Source organism: Salmo salar, chromosome 10 (assembly GCF_965601325.2).
Source record: "Salmo salar chromosome 10, fSalSal1, whole genome shotgun sequence".
In the NCBI taxonomy this organism is placed as follows: Eukaryota; Metazoa; Chordata; class Actinopteri; order Salmoniformes; family Salmonidae; genus Salmo; species Salmo salar.
Genome location: NC_138300.1, coordinates 77,180,198 through 77,205,225, shown reverse-complemented (window position 1 = coordinate 77,205,225; position 25,028 = coordinate 77,180,198). Strand labels below are relative to the sequence as shown.

General features: G+C 43.1%; 1 protein-coding gene across 1 annotated transcript in view; it reads right to left on the bottom strand.

Moving 5' to 3' along the window:
• LOC106561050 (ATP-binding cassette sub-family C member 8) overlaps nucleotides 1–15,958 on the bottom strand; it is a 122,853-nt gene extending 106,895 nt beyond the window's left edge. Inside the window, exon 1 of the mRNA XM_014124633.3 lies at nucleotides 15,619–15,958. Within this exon, the coding sequence (XP_013980108.1) occupies nucleotides 15,619–15,639 (21 nt within the window). The 5' untranslated portion in view covers nucleotides 15,640–15,958. The remainder of the gene's footprint in view (nucleotides 1–15,618) is intronic.
• Between the last annotated feature and the right edge of the window lie 9,070 nt (nucleotides 15,959–25,028).

The window sequence follows — 25,028 nt, the reverse complement described above, 5'->3', positions numbered from 1 at the left end:
AGAGGGAGAAGAAAGGAGAGAGAGGAGGAGGGTAATTACAGTCCAGTTAAAGGGAAAAAGCTGCACTCTTCGAGTTCCTAAGAAGCAGCATTGCCAGCAGAAAGCTCGCTGGTAACAAATTCCTGCATCCTGTTCCCCTGCGGTCTCCAAAACACATCCTTGACACCCATGTCTGATTGCCAGGCCGGCTTTGTCTGTTCACTCTAACGTGCAAAACGCTGCACAGCTCCTCTGGAACACACACCACAAAGACACAAAATACACACCGGCGCCTCACACACACACACACACATACGAGAGCGGAGTCCTTCTGCGGTGCACCTGCTATTCCTATCTCTGTAAATGAGATTTCAAAGTCGACCTTGCAAGATGACAACTGAGGTTGAATGTGAGACAGTTTGTCCGTACAGAGTAGACGACCTGCTAGAGGTGGCACGGAGAAAGGGAGTGAGAGAGAGAGAGAGATAATGGGAAGGAGAGGGAGAGCGAGAGAGATAGAGAAAGGTGAGGGGTGAACAAGACAGAGGAAAGAGAGAGGGGGGTAATCAAAGAAGAGGGGTGAACATGAATGAAATAGAGAGAAACACAGAGAGAGAGAGAGAGAGAGGGAGACAGACAGACAGACAGACAGACAGACAGACAGACAGACAGACAGACAGACAGACAGACAGACAGACAGACAGACAGACAGACAGACAGACAGATAAACAGACAGACAGATAAACAGACAGATAAACAGACAGATAAACAGACAGAGCGAGAGGTACCAATGCTGAAGTCACAGAGGAGAGTTAGGCTACATGAGAAGCATCTGGAAGCTTGCAAAATCCCAAACCCAATTATTTCCAGGAATTACATAATGATATCCCTCCATTTATTCATTGGCTTTCTACATATTCAGCTGTGTTCAAGCACTCAGGGACAGAAAGAACACAATGGTGACAGAATAACTAGGTTGCTGTAGTGGCACATACATGCAGTACCAGTCAAAAGTTTGGACACACCTACTCATTCAAGGGTTTTTCTTTATTTGTAAGACATCAAAACTATGAAATAACACATATGGAACCATGTAGCAACCAAAAAAAAGTGTTATACAAATCAAAATATATTTTATTTTTGAGATTCTTTAAAGTAGCCACCCCTTTGCCTTGACAGCTTTGCCATGTTAAAAGTTAATTTGAGATTTTTGGTTCCAACCGCCGTGTCTTTGTGAGACGCAGAGTAGGTGAACAGATGATCTACACATTTGTGGTTCCCACCGTGAAGCATGGAGGAGGTGTGATGGTGCTTTGCTGGTGACACTCAATGATTTATTTAGAATTCAAGGCATACTTAACTAGCATGGCTACCACAGCATTCTGCAGTGATATGCCATCCAATCTGGTTTGCGCTTAGTGGGACTATCATTTATTTTCAACAGGACAATGACCCAACACACCTCCAGCCTGTGTAAGGGCTATTTGACCAAGAAGGAGAGTGATGGAGTGCTGCATCAGATGACCTGGCCTCCATAATCACCCGACCTCAACCCAATAGAGATGGTTTGGGATGAGTTGGACCGCAGAGTGAAGGAAAAGCAGCCAACAAGTGCTCAACATATGTGGGAACTCCTTCAAGACTGTTGGAAAAGTATACCTTATGAAGCTGGTTGAGAGAATGCCAAGAGTGTGCAAAGCTGTCATCAAGGCAAAGTGTGGCTACTTTGAAGAATCTAAAATATATTTTGATTTGTTGAATACTTTTTTGCTTACTACATTATTCCATATGTGTTATTTCATAGTTTTGATGTCGCCACTATTATTCTACAATGTAGAAAATAGTAAAAATAAAGAAAAACCCTTGAATAAGAAGGTGTCCAAACTTTTGACTGGTACTGTATATACTGTTGTAACGAGTACGCTAGGAGTCGGGAGTGAATTTAATAATAAATGAAACATGGAACAAAACAAGAAACACGAGTAGCGTACAGACATATAACACAGGAACAGAATCAATATCGCCTGGGGAAAGAACCAAAGGGACTGACAGATATACTGTAGGGGAGGTAATCAGGAAGGTGATGAAGCGCAGGTGTGCGTAACGATGGTGGCAGGTGTGCGTAATAATGAACAAACTGGCGACAAACGAGCGCCAGAGAGGGGGAGCGGGAGTAGACGTGACAACTGTCTAAAACACAGGAACATAAAATATGAATGACATCTTAAAAAAGAAAAGACTACCGTATGTTATGCTGTTTTGTTATCAGGATTATACTCTATGGATCCCAATGACATTCCGCTCATTCACGAAGGTCATCAGCCCAAGGTACAGAATGCACGGAGTAAATTCACACGTGTTTTTATAATTGATGTGTAGATCAAATACAGTAATCTGGACGATGCCCAGCTCAGGTGTCAGGGGTGAGAGGTGACAACTGGGCCGCGTTCAATTGCAAAACGTTCTCGAACGTTCCAAATAGAAATACCATGAATAGAGCCGACGCGATTCCTTATTCTACATGTCAGACAGGCATGTTGGTTCCACATAGCATATTTCTAGCTGAACGTTCAAAAACAGCGCGCTCTACTGAACGCACCCCTGATGCCAGAGGGAGGTGCAGGGAGGGAGGGGCACAGAGTGAAGATGCACAGCTAGTCGTCTAAACACGATACCTGATACCTCCCTCGACACCCTCGCCGTGTTCAGCAGGATGCAACGTTTTGGAACATGCAGATAGAAATATGCTATGTAGAACAAAACATGCCTTTCCGACGTAGAAGGAATCACGTCAGCTCTATTCATGGGATTTCTATCTGCAACGTTCTAGAACATTTTGAAACTGAACGTGGCCCCAGGGGAATGCAAAATCTGTAACTCTGTACCCTCACTTCCTGTCCTGCACCAAAATACCTCCCCACGTGGGAACGAATAAGTTGGCATGAGGGAGATTTCCAGTAGCTTCCACAAACATCTCTAGGAAGAACTTTTAAATACATATACACTAAATTTAGATATTTTCTATCTTTTCTATATACATTTTATTGACATGTGCAACAGACATGTTGAATTTGAGTGTTTTCTTTGGCCTCTCTGGAGTGTCACGTGGCCAGGGTTTTGACTTTTCTGACTTTTCTATTCGTTACGTAGCTACAGGCAAGCTCAATCAAGCACTGATAAAGTATTTGAAATAATTTCAAGAGCATTTGAACCTAGGTCTGATCTGCAACAATCAACAATCTCCAACCTACTTGTGTTTTTTTATTTCTCCTCTGTATTCACGTGTGTGGCCAGCTTTAGCTGTGTTAAACTGTTGTGTCCTCAATTTGAGATTACCACCATCCATTGTGGGATTATTCCCCAGGGAGAGTTTTAAACGTCAACTGGCAGAATTTAAAGGGGAGGGGCAGAACAGATGCTTTAACAGCGGCTCAGAGGAACATTTTGATCCTCTCATGTGGAATGTTCCAGAATGGAACTCACGTCGGAAGTTCTTGTAACCTTCGGTAAATCACTGACCAGTGGCTAAAGAGACCACTGACTGACTGACTTTCCTCCCTTTCAGCTGCTCCAGTTGTGCATAGGTATGTAATTGGTTTCAAATCTCTATTGGCAGCCTTTCAGGAAAGGAACTAAAGTGTTACGACTAATGGCCATGTGGCCAAAGAGACTGACAGACTTACTCACTGACAGACAACCGTCTCAGCTGTTTACAGTAGTCCACTGCTATGTATTTATTGTACTCGCTGTGAACCTAGAGGTCTCTGAACATTCATCAGGACCTTTTGAAGAATATCTGACCCCAATGGGTGTATCCTGCCAATTCCAGAAGAAGAGAGTAACCTAGGTTTAGCAGTTCTTCTTCTGGGTTACTATGGTTCAACACAACATGAGAGAGATGTAGATAGCCTACCTGTGCAGCTAGGGGAGAGCGCTACAACTGGGAAACAACAGTTTGTTCTGAGTCATTCTCTCACTTAAAATATTGAGATCTGGTGGATAATAGAGAGATCCAAATTGAGCAGCAACTGCTGGAAAAAATGTACTCCTACAAATATCGAAATTTACATGGTTTTAGAGTGAAGTACATTGGAAAAAAACAAACGAAAAACTGCAAGACTGAACGGGAGACAAAACAAGCAGCAAACGATGAAGATGAGCTTGTGTAAAAGTATATTTTTATAAAATTGTGCAGTTAGCTTAGCTAGCTGGATTGTTTACCAGTTGTTAGGGACTCTCCTAAAAGAAGCTAGCTAACAAAACATAGCTAGTTAACAACACAACAGAAAGACAAAAGGACAAAAGACAAAGGATATCAAAGTAAAACAGTTCTCTAAAGACACTAGGGACAATAATGTAAGAAACAACGATGTTTTGGAAAAGGTAGGCTTCTATTGCAATATTGTAGTCAACATCACCAGCATTGTAATGGGAATTGTTTACCCACCAGACATCTAGATGGGGAAAACTAAGAAAATGTTCAAAGGTTTGATGGGAAAGCAGACCCCAACAGCCTCTGTGACACAGCAAGAAGCTCTCTGTGTCCCTCTACCTACCTCACCTGCAGCAGACAGAGCCAAGGACATGCCTACAACAACAAGAACACCTGCTATGCAACGTTTCCACAACACCCTCTCCCTAGTTGAAGCAGAGGTCATAGAACTCAGAGAGAACAAGCTTCAAGAGGATGACACTGTCCAGCAACTAAAAGGAGAGATGAAACAGTTCAGGGAGGAGAGCAGAGCATCTATTGCTAAATTAGAAAGCACAATGGACAAACTGAGTCAGACAAATGATGACCTCAGAGACCATCTGAGCACAACAAGAGAGAAGCTAGAGCAGAGAGAGAGGTACATTGACACCCTCAACCAACAGCTAGTCATTATGTCCTCTGCATCTAGACAACATGTCCACCAGCTTGGTACAACACAGGCAGAACCTGAGACCAGCATAACCAGCATGGCATCCACCACACAGCCTGATGACACTGCACCAGGTCAACCTACTGGCCTCCCAATCTGCTCCAGCCCAGGTCAGCCTACCAGTCTGCTCCAGCCCAGGTCAGCCTACCAGCCTCCCAGTCTGCTCCAGCACAGTCAGCTCCAGCCCAGGTCAACCTATCAGCCTCCCAGTTTGCTCCACCCATACAACCACCCACAACTGCAGTCCTTATCAATTCAAATGGGAAGTTCTTGGTCCAGGAAAGATTACTCCCTTGACACCAGGTGTATAACTTCTGTATAAGATTGACATCCCCAAGAAATTACATTCGTGCCAAAGGTGAAAATGTATCTGGGGCAGTGAGAAGAGTGGCAGAGCGTTCCCAACAAGCAATATAGTTGTGTCCACCCTCCTACCAAGACAATACTTCCCGGGACAGTTGATCGACAAAATAAAGCAGATCACTGTGGACTGTGCCTCACTGCTCAATCTCATAATGGCTCTGACATGCGAACACTTACAATGCCTTCGGAAAGTATTCAGACCCCTTTACTTTTTTCTACATTTTGTTACGTTACAGCCTTAAATCTAAAATTGATTAAATCGTCCCGTCCCCCCCCAATCTACAAACAATACCACATAATGACAAAAAAACAAAACAGGTTTATACATTTTTGCTAATTTTTGCTAACATACAGTGGTTCTTCCTTTAAAAGTTTTGAGCTTATGCCGTGACCGTTTGTAGTAGATGGTGGCAGATTGTGGTAAATTGCGTCATTCTGGCAACAATGGCGGACACTTAAATAATGTGCCATAGAATTCTGTGGCATCCCACAAACTGTGCTGCAGTTCGCCTCAACTTTTAAAGTAAGAACCACTGTAAGTATTCAGACTCTTTACTCAGTACTTTGTTGAAGCACCGTTGGCAGTGATTACAGCATTGAGTCTGCTTGGACATGACGCTACCCGTTTTCGCTTTGTCAGTATGGGTAATTATGTGTAGATTGCTAAGGAAAATGTTTTATTTAATCCATTTAATCCAGAATATGGCTGTAACGTAACAAAATGTGGAAAAAGTCAAGGGGTCTGAATACTTTCCGAAGGCACCGTATACTATAATGTACACCTTGATCAGGACAGTGTCGGAACTTTTGCTAAGGACCTAAAGGATGCAACACTTCACCCCAGCAGCAAAGGCCCCACCATCCCCAGGAGAGAAAAGCCAGACACGGATTATTACAGCACAGCTCTACAAGACCGGGCCAAACATAGCAATGATTTACCAGACCAGAACCCCCCCTCCCTCATGACAGCACGACCAAACCTGGCCCATCACAACACAGCACTACTAGACCCGGCCCATCACAGCACAGTACTGACCACTACTCTAGGGTCGGGCAGAGCACTGTCCTTCAGAGATGTGCACCACATGATGCAGTCCACATCATGTATAATTCAGATCATCAGCCTACAGACACAGAGTAGGTGAACAGATGATCTCCGCATGTGTGGTTCCCACCTTGAAGCATGGAGGTGGTGTGATGGTGCTTTGCTGGTGCTTTGCTGGTGACACTGTGATTTATTTAGAATTCAAGGCACACTTAACCAGCATGGCTACTATAGCATTCTGCAGTGATACGCCATCCCATCTGGTTCGCACTTAGTGGGACTATCATTTGTTTTTCAACAGCACAATGACCCAACACACCTCCAGGCTGTGTAATGGCTATTTGACCAAGAAGGAGAGTGATGGAGTGCTGCATCAGATGACCTGGCCTCCACAATCACCCGACCTTAACCCAATTGAGATGGTTTGGGATGAGTTGGACTGCAGAGTGAAGGAAAAGCAGCCAACAAGTGCTCAGCATATGTGGTAACTCCTTCAAGACTGTTGGAAAAGCATTCCAGGTGAACCTGGTTGAGAGAATGCCAAGAGTGTGCAAAGCCGTCATCAAGGCAAAGGGTGGCTACTTTGAAGAATCTCGAATCCAAAATGTATTTTGATATGTTTAACATTTTTTGGGTTACTACATGACTCCATATGTGTTATGTCATAGTTTTGATGTCTTCACTGTTATTCTACAATGTAGAAAATAGTAAAAATAAAGAAAAACCCTTGAATGAGTTGGTGTAGATAAGGGCAGGTTAAAATAAAAACATTAAAGTCAGTGTATGAATCAGATGGATTTTTTTTTATTTAACCTTTATTTAACATATGAATGTAGTGGAAATTAGCTGACTTCGTGTGTCCAAACGTTTGACCTGCTGGTCCGTAATTGTCTGTGTCAGCACGTGGTCCTGTGTATCGACAAATGTAGTAGTCATATTTGATCACTATTTAATTAAATATCGATTTGTAGCAAACGTTAAAATAATTAACTGTGGGAATCAAACTTGATCATAATAAGCACAATTTAAAGTGTAAATATGCACAATTTAGAGCCCAAAATGGCTGACAAAAAAAGTTTGACTGTTCTGGCAATCATATATAGGCTTTCTAGGGAAGACCAGGGCTTATGGCACCGCTAGGTTGCTACGCGGTAGCCGACCAGTAGAGCTCATGACTTTATGCTCCAGACCAGACATTGGGGGCCTGGTTATGGCAAATCTGTTAGTCGATGACTTGGCAAACAACCACTGGTTGATGCTTGCAACATCTGAGCAGGGGAATGCTACAATGGTGAATTCAAGACAATTGGGAACTGGAAAATACGAGGTCAAATCATGATATCAGTGATCTTCAGGTCGGAAAGTCGGAGCTCTAGAAAGAGACACGAGTTCCTGAGTTGGAATTCCGAGTTGGATGACCGTTCAAAACGATTTTTGCCAGTCGGAGATCGTTTTTTTCTGAGTTCCTAGTTGTCTTGTATGCACTGAAGTCAGAGATTTCGGAGTTCCGAGTTATTTTGAATGCGGTATTGGCGCCTGGCAACACAGGCGTCTGTTGGTGGGAGCAAGCAGTGTGGATTTCTCTCTAAGGACGGTATTTGATGGTGACAACCTGCTGCTTCAGAGGACCGAAAAGAGAACACTTTCTTTACCATATATTTGTCTTTATATAATAGTTAAAATAGGAATAAATAATTTAAGCTGTTTTTAGATTGTGTCACGACTTCCGCCGAAATCGGTCCCTCTCCTTGTTCGGGCGGCGTTCAGCGGTCGACGTCACCATTTGTTTTGTCTTTGTTTTACACACCTGGTTTCAATTCCCCAATGACCAGTTCATTATTTAACCCTGTGTTTTCCCCATGGTTTTTGTGCGTGATTGTTTTATGTATGTTCAATCCGTTATTGTGGGCTCAGTATTACGACATGTTATTGGAATATTTGAGTAAAGTTACTTGTGTTACTCATCTCTGCTGTCCTGCGCCTGACTCCTCTGCACCAGCTACACCCAGACCATTACAGAATCACGCACCTCAAAAATGGAGTCAGCAGGAGCAGACAACCCCCCTTTGGCGATCGAGGAGTGCGTCCAGCAGCAGGCGACCATGTTGCAACGTCTTGGCACCGCCATGGATCGCGTGCTGCAGACGATGGACCGATGGGAGACAGGAAAGAGTTCTTCCAGCGCCTCCACCAGCACCACTACAACAGGCACCACTGTTCACCCCTCCTTCACCCGGTCCCAGTGGGATTCGGCTCGCGCTCCCGAGGGAGTATGATGGGACGGCTCCCGGATGCCAGGGGTTCCTACTCCAGCTGGAACTCTACCTGGTGACCGTCCACCCGGCTCCTTCGGGACGTGAGAGCGTGTCCGCCCTCGTCTCCTGTCTCCCAGGGAAAGCCCTGGAGTGGGCCAACACCGTATGGGGGGAAGGACAAGCGGTGTTGGACCATTACGCGGAGTTCACCCGCCGCTTTCGGGCAGTTTTCGACCACCCGCCTGAGGGTAGAGCGGTGGGTGAACGTATGTTCCACCTGAGGCAGGGGACGAGGAGCGCACAGGAGTTCGCCTTGGACTTCCGGACCCTGGCCGCCAGCGCGGGATGGAATGACAGGGCCCTGATCGATCACTACCGGTGCAGTCTGCGCGAGGACGTCCGTCGGGAGTTGGCCTGCAGGGACACCACTCTCACGTTTCACCAGCTGGTGGACCTGTCCATCCGGCTGGATACCCTGCTGGCTACCCGCGGACGTCCGGATCGGGGCCTGTCAGTTCCATCCCCCAGCACCACCGCTCCGACGCCCATGAAGCTGGGAGGTGCTGCACTTAGGGCGACCGGAGGAGGGGCCGTTCCCTGTACCATCTGTGGCCGCAGAGGGCACACTGCACATTTGCCCATAGTTTAGGGATCCCCATTGTTCCTGTGGATATGCCCTTCCCTGTGCACGCCCTAGATAGTCACAAGGAGAGAATTTGTTTTTTCCTTATTGATTCTCCTGCGTTTCCCGTGGTGCTGGGCCTACCCTGGTTGGCCTGTCATGACCCCTCTATTTCGAGGCAACTGAGGGCTTTCTAGGGGTGGTCACGAAAGTGCTCGGGGAGGTGTTTACAGGTTTCCGTCGGTGCTACTACGGTGGAAAGTCCAGACCAGGTCTCCACCGTGCACATCCCCTCTGAATATGCCAATTTGGCTCTCGCCTTCTGTAAGAAGAGGGCGACTCAATTACCACCCCATCGACGGGGCGATAGTGCGATAAATCTCCTGGTAGACGCAGCACTTCCCAGGAGTCACGTGTATCCCCTGTAACTGTCACGACACCTACGGAGGGTGGCGCCCCTCCTCGCCCGGGCGGGGCTCGGCGGTCGTCGTCGCCGGCCTACTAGCTGCCACTGATCTATGTTTCACGTTCTGTTAGTTAGGTCTAGGTTAGTTACGCACCTGTTTTGTATTAGTTGTTAGTGGGGAGGGGTATTTAGGCTAGCTAGTTAGGTTTGTGGGTTGTGCGGGATTGTTTGTTGTCAGGGTTACGTTGCTGATGAGGGTTTGTGTTTTTCTTCTAGAGGAATATTATTTGGGCTGCGTCCCTGGTTTTCTTTTATAGAGGGTGGTGCCTTTTATTTTGCACACCCTGCACTCCGTTCTTGTTATTTTTCCGTGCGAATATTTATAAAAGTTTATTCCCGGAATCATCTGTCTCCTGATTCCTCAAGCCACCCATTGTGACAATAATGTACTTTCAGACCACTGAAACACCACCTGATGTGGTGGAAGTTCTCGAACCAGATCAGAACGCCTTCGAGGACCACCTTCAGGCACGGTTTTGACCAGGTAAAAATGATTGTCCTCTGTTCATATATTTTCTGGCCCTCCAAGAGATATGTAAAAAATGTATTTGTAATATGAAATATAAATTGTATTTATTCCTGTTATCAATCAAGGTGAGACTGAACATCGACAAGGAGCAGGAGAAACAGAAGGCCAGCTCCTGGAGCAGAATCAAGAAGGGGACCAAGTGCTACGATATCCGGGCGAATTACTTGGTTTGGAAGAAGGATGAAAGGAAGGCGAGACCTGGGAAACGTTGCTGCTCTTTTGCTCCTAGCTTGGATCACCATCTGTTAATAAGGTGAATATAAAAAAAAAAATCGCAGAACTATTTGCATTTGCACACAAAATAACCTGAAGCTAGTTTTAGTTTCCCTAACACTGATATTTTTCTGTCTTCGTAGGGCTACCTCGATGGAAGCTCACAATCTTCTCCAGTTGGGACGGTCGACCACAAAGCGCTGACACCCTACACTTCGGTGAAGCCCAATAGACAAAGTATGTTAAGCTTTGGTTGACATTTGAGAAAGCAAGAAATGGCAGTTAGGCTGAGCTTATAAAAATGTACCTCTACAATTTACCTCTCTAAATGACTTTAGGACCATCGACTGTCCAAGCCCCCAGGAGGTATCCCATCTACCAGAACCAGTGAGTTCGGATCAGTCTGATTCGCTGAGCTCTGAGTGGGAGGGGGACCAGCTTGAGGTAGGCTATACCTTCCAAAAGTACATATCTCCCATTTATAACACAGTAATAATCCATCACATTTTCTCACAGTAAAGTGTATCCAGGGGCGGAAATCCCGGGGGGGACGGGGGACACACGACCCCCCCATCCTGGGAAAAATATGATTTGTCCCCCCCAATATATCACTGAAACATAACTATGTAATTTAAATAATATTAATAATACGCAATGAAAGCAATTGTGCTGATTATAGACACTTAATAGCGCGTTTTTAAGTTTCAAAAGATTGCGACACCCCCACCCTTTGCCTCACAATGGTTTGATCCACTGCCAGTTCCTTAGCTTGCTCCGTAACAGAGAGGTCGTATCTACTGTCTGAAAGGCACTCAATGAACGTAACTGACGTGAGGTTAGCCAGTCAATCGCGCACACACACTAGCTGAATATGCAGAGGTAGCGCGCAAATATTAACTATTAAGCTAGCTAGTACCTATTCCATTTATGTGGCCTCGTCAAAGATGGAATCTTTGCTATCGTCAATTTATTCCGAAATCAGCATGCAGATGATGTAAGTTAGTGCTTCAAAGTCCCTGTGATAAGGTTAGCGATAAACTGAAATCCAAACTGAACAGGTTCTAATTTTAAGACAATGGTCTTAAATATATTTAATGGTCTCGTTGCAAAAGCTAAATTGTCGCAAGGGAACTTTTATTTATTTTATTTCAACTTTATTTAACTCGGGTAACAAAGATTATAGCAAACACCACTGAAACGGAATTGGTGCTCACTAGCTTTGCAAATTCAACTATTAAAATTACAAAAGGTTGCAGCATATGTTGTGTAAATGGTGAACTCATACAGCTGTCAACTCTTGTCATTTTAATCCGTTTCACATTTGCTAGCTACCTTTTAGATCGAAGTCCATATAGAATGATAGAAGATAAGATGATAGAAGCCCATCTCCTACTGTAAATAACCTACACACTGTGTGTGTGTGTAGCCAGCCAGGTAGAAAAATGGCAGAAAAAAGACGGACATCAGAGTATTTTTCAGTACACCAAAACGCAAAGTAAGAACCCTAGTAGCCTAATATCTCAAAGACTAGTTGATAAAATGTTCATAAGAAAGAAGTGAAATGCTAATAGAAATGTTTCACATTGATGTCATTAGGCAGAGCAGGCAACAGATGGCACACAGACAGCAGAGTTGGGGACAGATATGCAGGGACAGACTGGCAGAGACAGGGAGTCTCAGGTAAGTTTGTTGAGTCTTTGTTTGGCAACATTATGAAAGGTTCTAATTTTTTTGTTATCTTGTAAAATAGGGACATAATTGGAAAATGCCATAGATACCCCCACTCTCAACTTAAACTGGTGACTGAACTAAGATTTGTTTAAGGCAATGGTATTGCTGTTTTGATTAATTGTGTCGTTTTGGGTACCGGTAGTTAGGAGTACAGAATGAAATTCTGAACATCATGGCCAATACAGTCATTCAAGGCATTGCAGCTGAGATTAGGTCTCTTCCGATTGTACAATTTTCAGTAATTGTTGATGGTACTCAAGATGTCTCTGGTGCTGAACAGGAGAGTGTCTGCCTGCGTTATGTTGACCATGACCTTGTCCCTCACAAGGAGTTTATTGGGCTATACAGGGTGTCGGAGACAACAGGCGAGGGCATTGCGAAAGTGGCAACTGATGTGTTGTTGAGGCTCAATTTGCCCATGTCTGGCTTACGTGGGCAGAGCTACGATGGTGACTCTAAACATGGCAGGAAAATACACAGGTGCACAGGCAATTGTGAGGAGGCAGCAGCCATTAGCCCTCTATGTGCATTGTGGAGCACACTGTGTAATCTTATTACACAGGCTGGCTGCACAGCCTCCCCACTGATCCGGGATTCCCTTTCTTGGGTCCATCAGTTAGGTGTCCTCTATGGCCAGTCAGGAAAGTTTAAGAGCATGTTTGAATCAATTGCCACGTCCAAAGATACAAATCTGACCACCCTGAAACCCCTATGTCCAACGAGGTGGACTGTGCGGAATACTGCTATTAGAGCTGTGCTAGGGCAGTATGAGCGGGTACTAAGCAGCCTAGAGGAGATGGCAACAACTGCATCCAAGACAGCTTCAACCGCCAGTGGCTTATTCGAGCACTTCAGCAAAGGCAAGACTGTGTTGGGCCTCACACTTGCCTCTGCTGTTCTTGGAGAGCTTGAATGTCTAAACATTTCACTGCAGAAGAAAACTCAGACTGTCTCTGGTATGCAGGCTGCAGTCGAGTGTGTGCGGTCATCTCTTAGGGGCAAGAGAAATGACGAAAGCTACCTTGCACTGTATGAGAAAGCAACAACATTGATTGACTCTATTGAATCCATTGAGACACACTCAAGACGATTTGCTGGCAAAGCAGTGGATCACTATAGGGCAGAATTTTTTTGTGTTGGATGGTGTGGAGGTTCAGTTTGGCGACCGTTCTGACCAGGACAGTCTAAACGTCCTGCAAAAGTTGGAAAGAGCGCTTCTCACGGGGGAGTTGGATGAGTCTCTAGATCAGTACCCAGAGCTAAACATAGATTCTCTTTCAGTGCAGATCCCTCTCTTTCACAACAAATACCCCTGTAGCAGCAGTGGAGAGGCAGCAGAGGTCCTCAGGAGGCTTTAGTACATGACAGTACACTTACTAATTATTTATTTCATGTTATTTTATTTAAAATGTCATACTTTGTGTGACATACTTGTCCATAGCTGCTGTTTGAAGAGTTGAGACACAGACTGAAGGATATTTTGGTTGATTTATTTGGGTTATTCATTGAAGTAGTTATTTTGCTTTTAGAACTGTACTTATTTTTAGCTTTTTGTTCTTGTAAAGCTATTGTAGTAGACTCAGGCCAGTGGCACATATTTAATGACTTTATAAATGTATCAGAAAGAGTAAAATTAAAAGGTCAATTCAATACGGAGAACAACTTTGTGATGTTACTCAATGGAGATTATTTTAGACGAGATCACACCATGTTCATTGTATTTACGAAAACTGCACCCATACAGTGTACAGTACCATTGCCACCTACTGGCTTTTCTTGGTATTGCTGGTTGTAAATACAAATACCTGCAGACATACTGGACTGATAAGGAACACTGCTATAACTATTATTAGTAGTAGTATTATGATGATTTAAACATTTGAACAAGTTGGGACAACCCTTCTGTTAACTACTGTACCTATCAATTATCCAGTAGTAGTAAGTATGGTTCCTCAATATACATTTAACATATTACAACGTAGGCTATGTGTTACAGCACTACTTTTGGTGTCCCCCTCAAGAATTGCGCTTGAGAAAATTTAATGTAATTGTCCCCTCCAAAGTTGATGTCAGATTTTTGCCCCTGAGTGTATCCTGTGTGTTTGCTTGTTTACGTCTCTGTCTCCTACCCTGTTCCCTTTAACTCTGCTCCTGTTCTCCAGGACCTAGAGTTTCTGCCCAACACCCGACGTGGATCCACCTAATTCCTTATTTCATATACTGTTATTGTTATTGTCATGTTGTCATTATCTGCTAAGAAGGTTTTCTATCATACTGGGCACATAATATGTGAGATACACAGACTAACTAAAACACTAGCACTGCAAACACTCAGAACAAAGAGAGCAGCAGTGCCTGGACTTTGCAGTCTCCCTCTTCAAGTCCCCCTTCCAAGACTGGCTGCCTGTTGAGAACAAGTGACAGGCAGAACCTCCCACCCACACAGCAACCACACACCATAATTCAGTATTTTAGTCTGATTGCCATGTGAGTGTACAAAAATAAACAATCTGTGAAAATAAATTAATGACACAACTGTACCAAAAAATATCACACTTTTTGCCCACAAGGAGACTGGGAACATTATTTGGCATGACAGCCCAGATGTCTTTTTTTGTTGTTGTTACCCGAGCTACAGATATCTGTCCACTAATACAGGACTAGTAAAGGCCCAGTGCACTACTTTTGTGATTTTTCAGGGGGTGCTGCTGCGACCTCAGCACCCCTACTTCCCACGGATATGCAAGGAATCCTTTTATATCCTATAGCTGTGCCCCGGTGATTGGCTGTGTAGGCTATTGTACCACTTAGATTATAGGACCTGGCACAGGTCTCTAAGGTAACATGAGATGTGGGAGGATGAAGAGAGTAAGATGACGTTGGGACAATGACCTAGGGTCATTTTTTGCATTTGATTTTGCCAGAGAACTACCAGGTGCTGAATGTAAAGGGATGCCTGGCTCTGGCTTAAATATACTTACTGAGACATCAATAGGCCCATAGTTTTAGCAAGATGGTCACGTTTTTCCATTACTTTCTGACTAAAACAATAAATAATCCACTGGGCAAAAACGCAATGAATCAACGTTATTTGTACGTCATTTCAACCCAAAATAATATATGTGATGACGCTGAAGTAATGTGGAAAACGGATTGGATTTGAAAAAAAAGTCCCTATTTTTTTCTGTAACTTTCAACTTAAATCCAATGACATGGTGACATTGTTTGTTAATTTCACGTTAGTTGACAACTCAACCAACTGTAAATCATAACTGGACTTTGAACTGACATATGTGCCCAGTGGAAAACAACCGAATTTCTTTGAAAGACCAAAAAAAAAAATCGATGGTGAGTAATGTTGAGCGAAATATAAAAAACGCATGCATACCTTTTCACTGGAGTTTTTATTTCGCCAATTGTGCGCACGAGATAACTGTTTCGACAAACCCATTCAACAACCAAGCAGTAGCATCCACACATGCAAAACACTTACCGGTTTGTATCGTGAGATCATCACTTTCCAAGAGCTATGGTTGTTCGAGTGCAACAAAAAACCAACATAAACAGATGATTTTCAATCAATAAGTATTTTAGTTATTTTACAAGTGGACCACAAAAGAATCCCAGCTACTATGCATCTTCTCTCTTGTTCATCTTGTCTTGACTGAGCATCCAACCAACTAAAAAAATAAAGACACTCGGAAAGAAACAATTAGTCACATCTGTTCTGGTTTTAAACGCAGCTAGAGTCCATCACGTCCACAAACAAAGGGAACTTGGTTAAACTGACAGAAACGATTGATGGATGCCGTGACCGTCTGGGCAAAGACAGTACACTATAAAGATAGGCAGAAACTGCTTCTCCAATAGAAATCCCGATCACGCTTGTAGGCGATGTCATAGCGACGTTGGCTAATTAAGCTCATGCGCAGAAAACGTCGTGCGAATTGCGCATGTGCAGGCCGTCAAATTAATGGCACTTCTTCGATATAACGTTGCTTTTGACGATAAAGAAAACGAGTCAGTTTGTCACTTTCACGAGGTTGGAGTAACAACATGTTCACCTACTTAAGACATTGGCTCGAATCTAGGTTGTGGCTTTTCGATTTCGAGAAAATTAACAACTAATGAAGAATGTTTCACTTCTCTTATTGACTTCTCTAACCGCAAATCCCAGCCTGGTCTGCTTCGCAAGCGTTCACCCAAGTCTCTCGATGTTGCGCCTCTGGGTTTAGAAACTCTGTGATTTGGGAGTCAGACACTTCTTTTGCCGGGATCTGGCCAGTGGCCACATTCCTGAAACTGTGTACAGAGGAGGCAGCGCGAGACACCATTTCAAGGCTACCTTCTGCTTTAGTATGAGCCGTCGACTACTGTACAAAAAACGGTCGATCTGATGCATACACACAAAAGGCTCTGTAGTTACGTAGCCTATGCCAGCCCACCACATTTTAAAATGAACTGAACGTCATTGCCTGAGCGTTGCTATTACATCACCGCCTGGTGAGCAAGCATGCAATCCTACATGAACTACTTAATTTGCAGAAGCAATTAATTGTAGAAGCGATTTCATATAGGCTACAATAATAATGATGAATATCTTATTAATCAAAATCAGTGGATGATTGAACATTTACTCATACAATATTTTAACTCAGCTACACAGGCTGAGGCTGAATAGATAGATTGAATTAGGTTTAGGCAAGGGTTTGCGTGCTCCCGCATTGTAAATGGCACAAGACAAGTGTTCAGTTAACCCATTGAGGGAGACCTTAACAATTAGGCCGACTGTGATTCAATAATGTCAGAAGAGACGAGAAGACACTCGCCACGGAACTGGGTCGACCCCGCCTACCACAGGCTTTCCAGACAGACAAGCGATGGGCAGAGCGGGGTTTGTAAAGGCTTTAGCTCAGTGGGTTCACCTGGACGTGTCCAGTACAAAAACGTTTGGAACGTTGCAGATAGAAATGCCATGAATAGAAATGACATGATTCCTTAAAATCGGAGAAGCATGTTTGTTCTACATAATCAGTGGCGATTTTAGCATGTAAATCTTGGTGGGGCAAATTCTTTTTTTTTGCTGATGCATGGCAGCAAAGCCACTACACAACATAATTCACAAAACAATACATTAATTGTAGTATAACGGTGACCACAAACTGTTACAGGCTGACTACACCGCTCGTTAGCGAGCGTTGCAAAATAAATTTAGAAATCTATATTATTAAATTATTGCACCCACACTACTCGCGCGCGCCAACGAGCATCTGTGTTGCCAAGGGCTAAAATAGAAGTCAGTTCTATTTCTGACGCAGATCGCGCTGCAAGTCCTGCCTCTCCCATCTCCTCATTGGTTTATAGAAGCAGGTACACACGTGCCATCTCCTCATTGGTTATACCCATGTGGATGACTGAAAGACGAACGAGGTCGGTAGCGGTAAAGCACCTAATTTATGAAAGTTGCCAATTGCAATATAAAGTCAAGAGAAGAAAAAGCCTGGAAGGAGGAGAGATGACTAGAAACAATTCGGTTGACTGTTTTATGTGTGGATTAATTGGCGGAGTAGAGGACCTTGTGCATTTCAGGTAAAATAATAACTCAATGTTTATATCCCAGGACACATTAGCTAGCAACAGAAAGCTAGCTAAATAGGACAAATTAGCTAGCAAGTGCAAGCTAACTAGCTAAATTGCCATAAATGTTTAATGCTTTTCGACCTGTCCCCAAATTAATATAATTGTTTCAGAGTTTGTTTTGATATTTTAACGTCCGTGTCGTGATCGCGTTTGGTGTGGGGGGACAAAATCAATTTATGCACGATGGCGCATGCGCGCAGCCGGTTTGGGTTCCGTGTTAGGACCTATACAAAGCTGTCCCAACAACATAGCTTTCTTTTCAACACCATGGAGTGAATCCTTACCACTGCGGCACCTGGCAATCAGTGCAACCTTGTCTGGCAACATTGCTGATATGGCTGACTTGCTTAAACAAATCTCGTTTTGACTGACAATTGGGATGTACAAACTATGGCATAAGGGGACGACGAGCATATAAGAGGCAATCCGTAATCTCGATAAGACATTAATTAGCAAGCTAGGACGGACATAGTCAATATAACTATTTTTCAGCACTTTTGAAATGTACAGCAACAGAATTCTGAACATGGGCCGTTCTTACAGTATTCTCCCTGTACACCAAGTCAGAACCGTAGGATAAATAAAGGGGGCATATAAGCAGACAATGAAAGCTCTTACAATAGTCAATGATTACATTTCTCTAAAACAGACTTTAGGCTACATGCTCACCACCATGTCAGAACAGTAGGCTAAGTTATGAGGGAGAAAGAGACCAAATGATTAGGGTGACGCACAAGGGCTGCTAAAAGCTTACTACACAACATACACTTAGTATTACTTTCTTAGCTACAGTTTACATATCGCACTGGCATATTACATCATTTATGCAGCAGCATACAATACATTTTTGGACTCACCTTGTTGTGCTGTGCTCACTTGAACAGGAAGGTGGCGAAGTGGTCCTAGTGGGCAAATTTTGTCATCAAAGTCTGGCAGTCTCTGGATTTATGGTGCTTTCAAGACAACTGGGAATCCAGAAAAAAAAACAAGGTTGAATCATGACGTCAGTGATCTTCAGGTCAGAGCTCTAGAAAGAGGCCGAGTTCCTGACTTGGAACTCTGAGTTGGATGACTATTCAAAACGTATTTTCCCAGTCTGAGCTGTTTTTTTCATGAGTTCCCAGTTGTATTGGACTCACTGAAGTCTGGGATTTCCCAGTTCCGAGTCTCCAGTTGTTTTGAACACGGCAAAAGTCATGCTGGATTGACAGCATGGCCAATGTATTCAACCTTTTCTGGCCCACTGTGTTGAATGTTTTTTCTTTTAAGCGTGGAAAAGAGAGCCTTAAACCCAGACCTGGACCACACACCCACTCCACTGAATAGCAGGCTAGTGATTGCTTTGCAACACTTGCAGTTAGCCACTGTTTTCTTCCAAACCACTCATTGTTGAATTTGCGATTTGCAACTTGCTGTGTAATGTTTATGTCCAATGGCCAATGAGTACCGATATGTTTTATCTATAATTTCTCTTCATATGACAATGATTGAAAAGGATTTGCCAGTAGATTGTTGCCGTGATTCATGATGATGACAGCTTGTCTATTTAAAAAAAAAAAAAATCACCTTTATTTAACTAGGCAAGTCAGTTAAGAACAAATTCTTATTTACAATGACAGCCTTCCACCAGCCAAACCCGGACGATGCTGGGCCAATTTTGCACTGCCCTATGGGACTCCCAATCACGGCTGGTTGTGATACAGACTGGATTCAAACCAGGGTGTCTGTAGTGACACCTCAAGCACTGAGATGCAGTGCCTTAGACCGCTGCGCCACTTGGGAGCCTAGCTTGCTAGCTAATATTTTGAAAGTATGATGTTGACATGATCAGTCCAATCAAAGCTACGGTCGATATAACGTGATTTGACATTTTATCTGTGGCCAATGACCTTGAGCCTTCTTGGATGGGCACTTCTAATGTAACTCTATGGCAGCACCCAAGGGGCTTGAATTTTCGAGCTCTCAGAACACTGAGCCAATCACGGCGCAACTAGAGAATATTACCAACCCCTACGCTCCGTATTTTCCACTAGCTGCCCCACCACCACAGAAAGCGCTGAGCTAGGCTGAAACACCTGCATTTTGGAGATGCCTTACTCAAGAAAGCAAAAAAGAGACCATGTTTGTATGCGGCTTTATTAACTCAATTATATATATATATTTTTTTTTTACGTTGTTTGAAAACTGATATGTGAAACGTATTAATGGCAATATAACATGCAAAACAGGCACACCTGTTTTTTAGCTAAACAGGTGGGGCTCTTAACTAGTTAACTAGTTAACCAATGTCTAGTTCTAGCTGATGGAGCTCGGACACACACACACACACACACACACACACACACACACACCACACACACACACACACACACACACCCCGCTGGTCCTCCATTGTGACCCTTCTTCCCAAGCACCTCTGTGCTGTGAGATCGTTTGATTATTCTGTGCCACCAGGACCACAATAATTTGCCCCCTCTCTGATTGTCCGAGTGTGACCCCCTCCCCATGGGGTACTGCAGCCAGTGTTGCCAGAACTGCCACTACCTGGGTGGGGGTACTCCACTGGAATTCCCACCGGCTAGGTACGAGGTCGTCAAGGTTCTCATTAGCAGCTTTGAGAAAATCTTTGTATATTATGTTCTCCCATCAAGGGGCTTTGCCTTTGTTGGACCAACCTTGCCAGGCAGGCTCATACTCTTGAGGGGGTGGTTCTGCTTCAGTGGGTCTCTGACCGTGTTCATCTTTCTGTCTTGGCTGCGTAGGCTACTTGCAGTAGGCCTATAAAACAGGTGGGAAGGTCGATCAGGTGGTTGTCTAGGATATAGGGTTGGGCACTGTTCCATCATGATAGGACAATAAATGAATAAACTAAATATTTGTAATTTATTTTAAAATGTATATCCCATATCTGAGCAAAAGTGAAGACTCTCTCACAACTCCTGCTCGCAGACACACATTTGCATGCATTTTTATTGCTCAGTCACTTAACTAACACATTTCCAATCACACAAACACATGGACACCCCATCTTCCAACACACCTGCACTACCCACATATATACCTGCACATACCCACTTACTGTGGCTTCTATGTCCTCTGTAGAGTTTTTATTTTACCTTGTTGATTTCTGTGTCATTTCAGACTTTTGAGTACTTTTGTGTTCCAGTTCCCTTTATTTGGGGATTTATTATTTCATTAGTTGTCCCTTCTAATGCTATCTTTTATATATTTATAAATACTATAAACAAAAAATAAAATACACATTTCACAACATTCAAATCAAATTTTATTGGTCACATACACATGGTTAGCAGATGTAAATGCGAGTGTAGCGAAATGCTTGCGCTTCTAGTTCCAACAGTGCAGTAATATCTAACAATTCCCAACTACCTAATACACACAAATCTAACAAGTAATCTAACAATTCCCAAACAACTACCTAATACACACAAATCTAATGGAGTAAATGAGAATATGTACATATAAGTATATGGATTAGCGATGGCCGAGCGGCATAGGCAAGGTGCAGTAGATGGTATAAAATACAGTATATACATGTGATATGAGTAATGTAAGGTATGTAAACATTATTAAAGTGCCATTATTTAGAGTGGCATTGTTTAAAGTGACTAATGATCCATTTATTAAAGGGTCTCAATGTGGGCAGCAGCCTCTCTGAGTTAGTGATTGCTGTTTAGCAGTCTGATGGCCTTGAGATAGAAGCTGTTTCTAAATCTCTTGGTCCCAGCTTTGATGCACCTGTACTGACCTCGCCTTCTGGATGATAGCAGTGTGAACAGGCAGTGGCTCGGGTGGTTGTTGTCCTTGATGATCTTTTTGGCCTTCCTGTGACATCGGGTGCTGTAGGTGTCACATACTACTTGAATGGTATATTTTAGTTAATTTCTTTATCAATTGTTGTATGTTATTATTTTAATTTTATTTATTACAATCACTACCATGGATAGTGTTGGGTGTTCCATTATTCACACCTTCTATGGGAACTTTCTATTATTTAGAATAGCCATGGAGTAGTGTCCTAGTGTCTCAGAACAGATGGTTATCAATGTACAGCATCTAACTACTTTCATGAAGTGGCAGCTGCATTCATGTACAGTGAGGGGGAAAAAGTATTTGATCCCCTGCTGATTTTGTACATTTGCCCACTGACAAAGAAATTATCAGTCTATAATTTTAATGGTAGGTTTATTTGAACAGTGAGAGACAGAATAACAACAAAAAAATCCAATGTCAAAAATGTTATAAAATGATTTGCATTTTAATGAGGGAAATAAGTATTTGACCCCTCTGTAAAACATGACTTAGTACTTGGTGTCAAAACTCTTGTTGGCAATCACAGAAGTCAGACGTTTCTTGTAGTTGGCCACCAGGTTTGCACACATCTCAGGAGGGATTTTGTCCCACTCCTCTTTGCAGATCTTCTCCAGGTCATTAAGGTTTCGAGGCTGACGTTTGGCAACTCGAACCTTCAGCTCCCTCCACAGATTTTCTATGGGATTAAGGTCTGGAGACTGGCTAGGCCACTCCAGGACCGTAATGTGCTTCTTCTTGAGCCACTCCTTTGTTGCCTTGGCCGTGTGTTTTGGGTCATTGTCATGCTGGAATACCCATCCACGACCCATTTTCAATGCCCTGGCTGAGGGAAGGATGTTCTCACCCAAGATTTGACGGTACATGGCCGCGTCCATCGTCCCTTTGATGCGGTGAAGTTGTCCTGTCCCCTTAGCAGAAAAACACCCCCAAAGCATAATGTTTCCACCTCCATGTTTGACGGTGGGGATGGTGTTCTTGGGGTCATAGGCAGCATTCCTCCTCCACCAAACACGGCGTGTTGAGTTGATGCCAAAGAGCTCTATTTTGGTCTCATCTGACCACAACACTTTCACCCAGTTGTCCTCTGAATCATTCAGATGTTTATAGGCAAACTTCAGATGGGCATGTATATGCTTTCTTGAGCAGGGGGACCTTGCGTGTGCTGCAGGATTTCAGTCCTTCACAGCGTAGTGTGTTACCAATTGTTTTCTTGGTGACTATGGTCCCAGCTGCCTTGAGATCATTGACAAGATCCTACCGTGTAGTTCTGGGCTGATTCCTCACCGTTCTCATGATCATTGCAACTCCACGAGGTGAGATCTTGCATGGAGCCCCAGGCCGAGGGAGATTGACAGTTCTTTTGTGTTTCTTCCATTTGCGAATAATCTTACCAACTGTTGTCACCTTCTCACCAAGCTGCTTGGCGATGGTCTTGCAGCCCATTCCAGCCTTGTGTAGGTCTACAATCTTGTCCCTGACATCCTTGGAGAGCTCTTTGGTCTTGGCCATGGTGGAGAGTTTGGAATCTGATTGATTGATTGCTTCTGTGGACAGGTGTCTTTTATACAGGTAACAAACTGAGATTAGGAGCACTCCCTTTAAGAGTGCTCCTAATCTCAGCTCGTAACCTGTATAAAAGACACCTGGGAGCCAGAAATCCTTCTGATTGAGAGGGGGTCAAATACTAATTTCCCTCATTAAATTGCTAATCAATTTATAACATTTTTGACATGCGTTTTTCAGGATTTTTTTGTTGTTTGTTCAAATAAACATTTGTCAGTGGGCAAACATACAAAATCAGCAGGGCATCAACTACTTTTTTCCCTCACTGTAGATGATGTTGCCATAGTCTAGGACTGATAGGAACACCGAGTGAATAATCTGCTTTCTACTTTAGCGAGAGGCAGGACCTATTTCTATAGAAGAAGCCCATTTTTATTTTCAGCTTATTAACTAACTCAAAAAACTTCAACTTAAAAGACAGCATTTCATCTATCTAGAATCCCAGATATTTGTAAGCAGGGACACGATAAATATGGACACCATCCAAAGTACATATGCTTAAATCATCAGAGTTATTTTTATGCGCTCTACAGAACAACATATACTTTGTTTTACCTGCAATCAATACTAATTTAACTTCTATAAAGTTTTTCTGTAATACCATGAAGGCAGACTGTAGTTCAGAAAGAGCCTGGTCAACCGTGGTGGGGTAATAGCATACACAACAGTATCATCAGCATACAAGTGCAGGTTTCAACTTCTTAGGGCTAGGCGTCCCGCCAGCGGGACACCTGTCGACAACTTCCGGTGAAATTGGAGGGCGTGCAATTCAAATAAATAATCATAAAAATTATGGGTATTAAACATTTAGATACATACAATTGTCTTATATCGGTTAAAAGCTTAAATTCTTGTTAATCTAACTGCACTGTCCTATTTACAATAGGTTTTACACGAAAGCATGCCATGCAATTGTTTGAGGATGGCGCCCCACATCAGCATATTTTTCCACCGGCACAGACTTCATAAAATCACAAATAGCAATTAAATATTCACTTACTTTTTGAAAATCTTCCTCTGATTTGCAATCCAAAGGGTCCCAGGTACAACATGTAGTGTCGTTTTGTTGGATAAAAACATTCTTTATATCCCAAAAAGTCTGTTTAGTTGGTGCCATCGATTTGAGTAATCCACTCGTTCAACATGCGGAGAAAGTAATCCAAAAAGCTACCGCTAAACTTTGTTAAAAGAAGTCAAAATACATTTCTATTAAATCCTCAGGTACCCTAAAATGTAATTAAACTATAATATTTAATACGGAAAGAAGTATGTTCAATAGGAAAACAATATTAGCAGGTGCACGCACAGACTGATTTCCAACTCTGAGTCCCGGTACTAAAACCCATAATTCTTCCTCGTTTTGGAAGAAACAAGCCTGAAACCTTGAACAAAGACTGTTGACATCTAGTGGAAGCCATAGGAATTGCAATCTGGGAGCTGGATTTGGATATGCCACTATACTTTCCATTGTAAGAGCATGGGCTCTCAAAAATAAAACATTTCTGGTTGGTGTTCCTTTGGATTTTCTCCTACCATATCTATTGTGTTATAGTCTCATACATTATTTTAACATTTCTACAAACTTCAAAGTGTTTTCTATCCAATGGTATCAATCATATGCATATCCTGGCTTCTGGGCCTGAGTAACAGGCAGCTTACTTTGGGCACGTCAGTCAGACAGGAAGTGCAGAAAAATAGATCCTAGCCTGATTAACAGACAAGTCGATATTGTTAATGTAAACAGTAAAAAGTACAGGACCCAGACTCGACCCCTGCAGGACACCTTTCGTAATATCCAGGAAACCTGATTTAACACCATCAGTACAGTGGTTCCTCCTTTAAAAGTTGCGAGCTTGCACCGCGGGA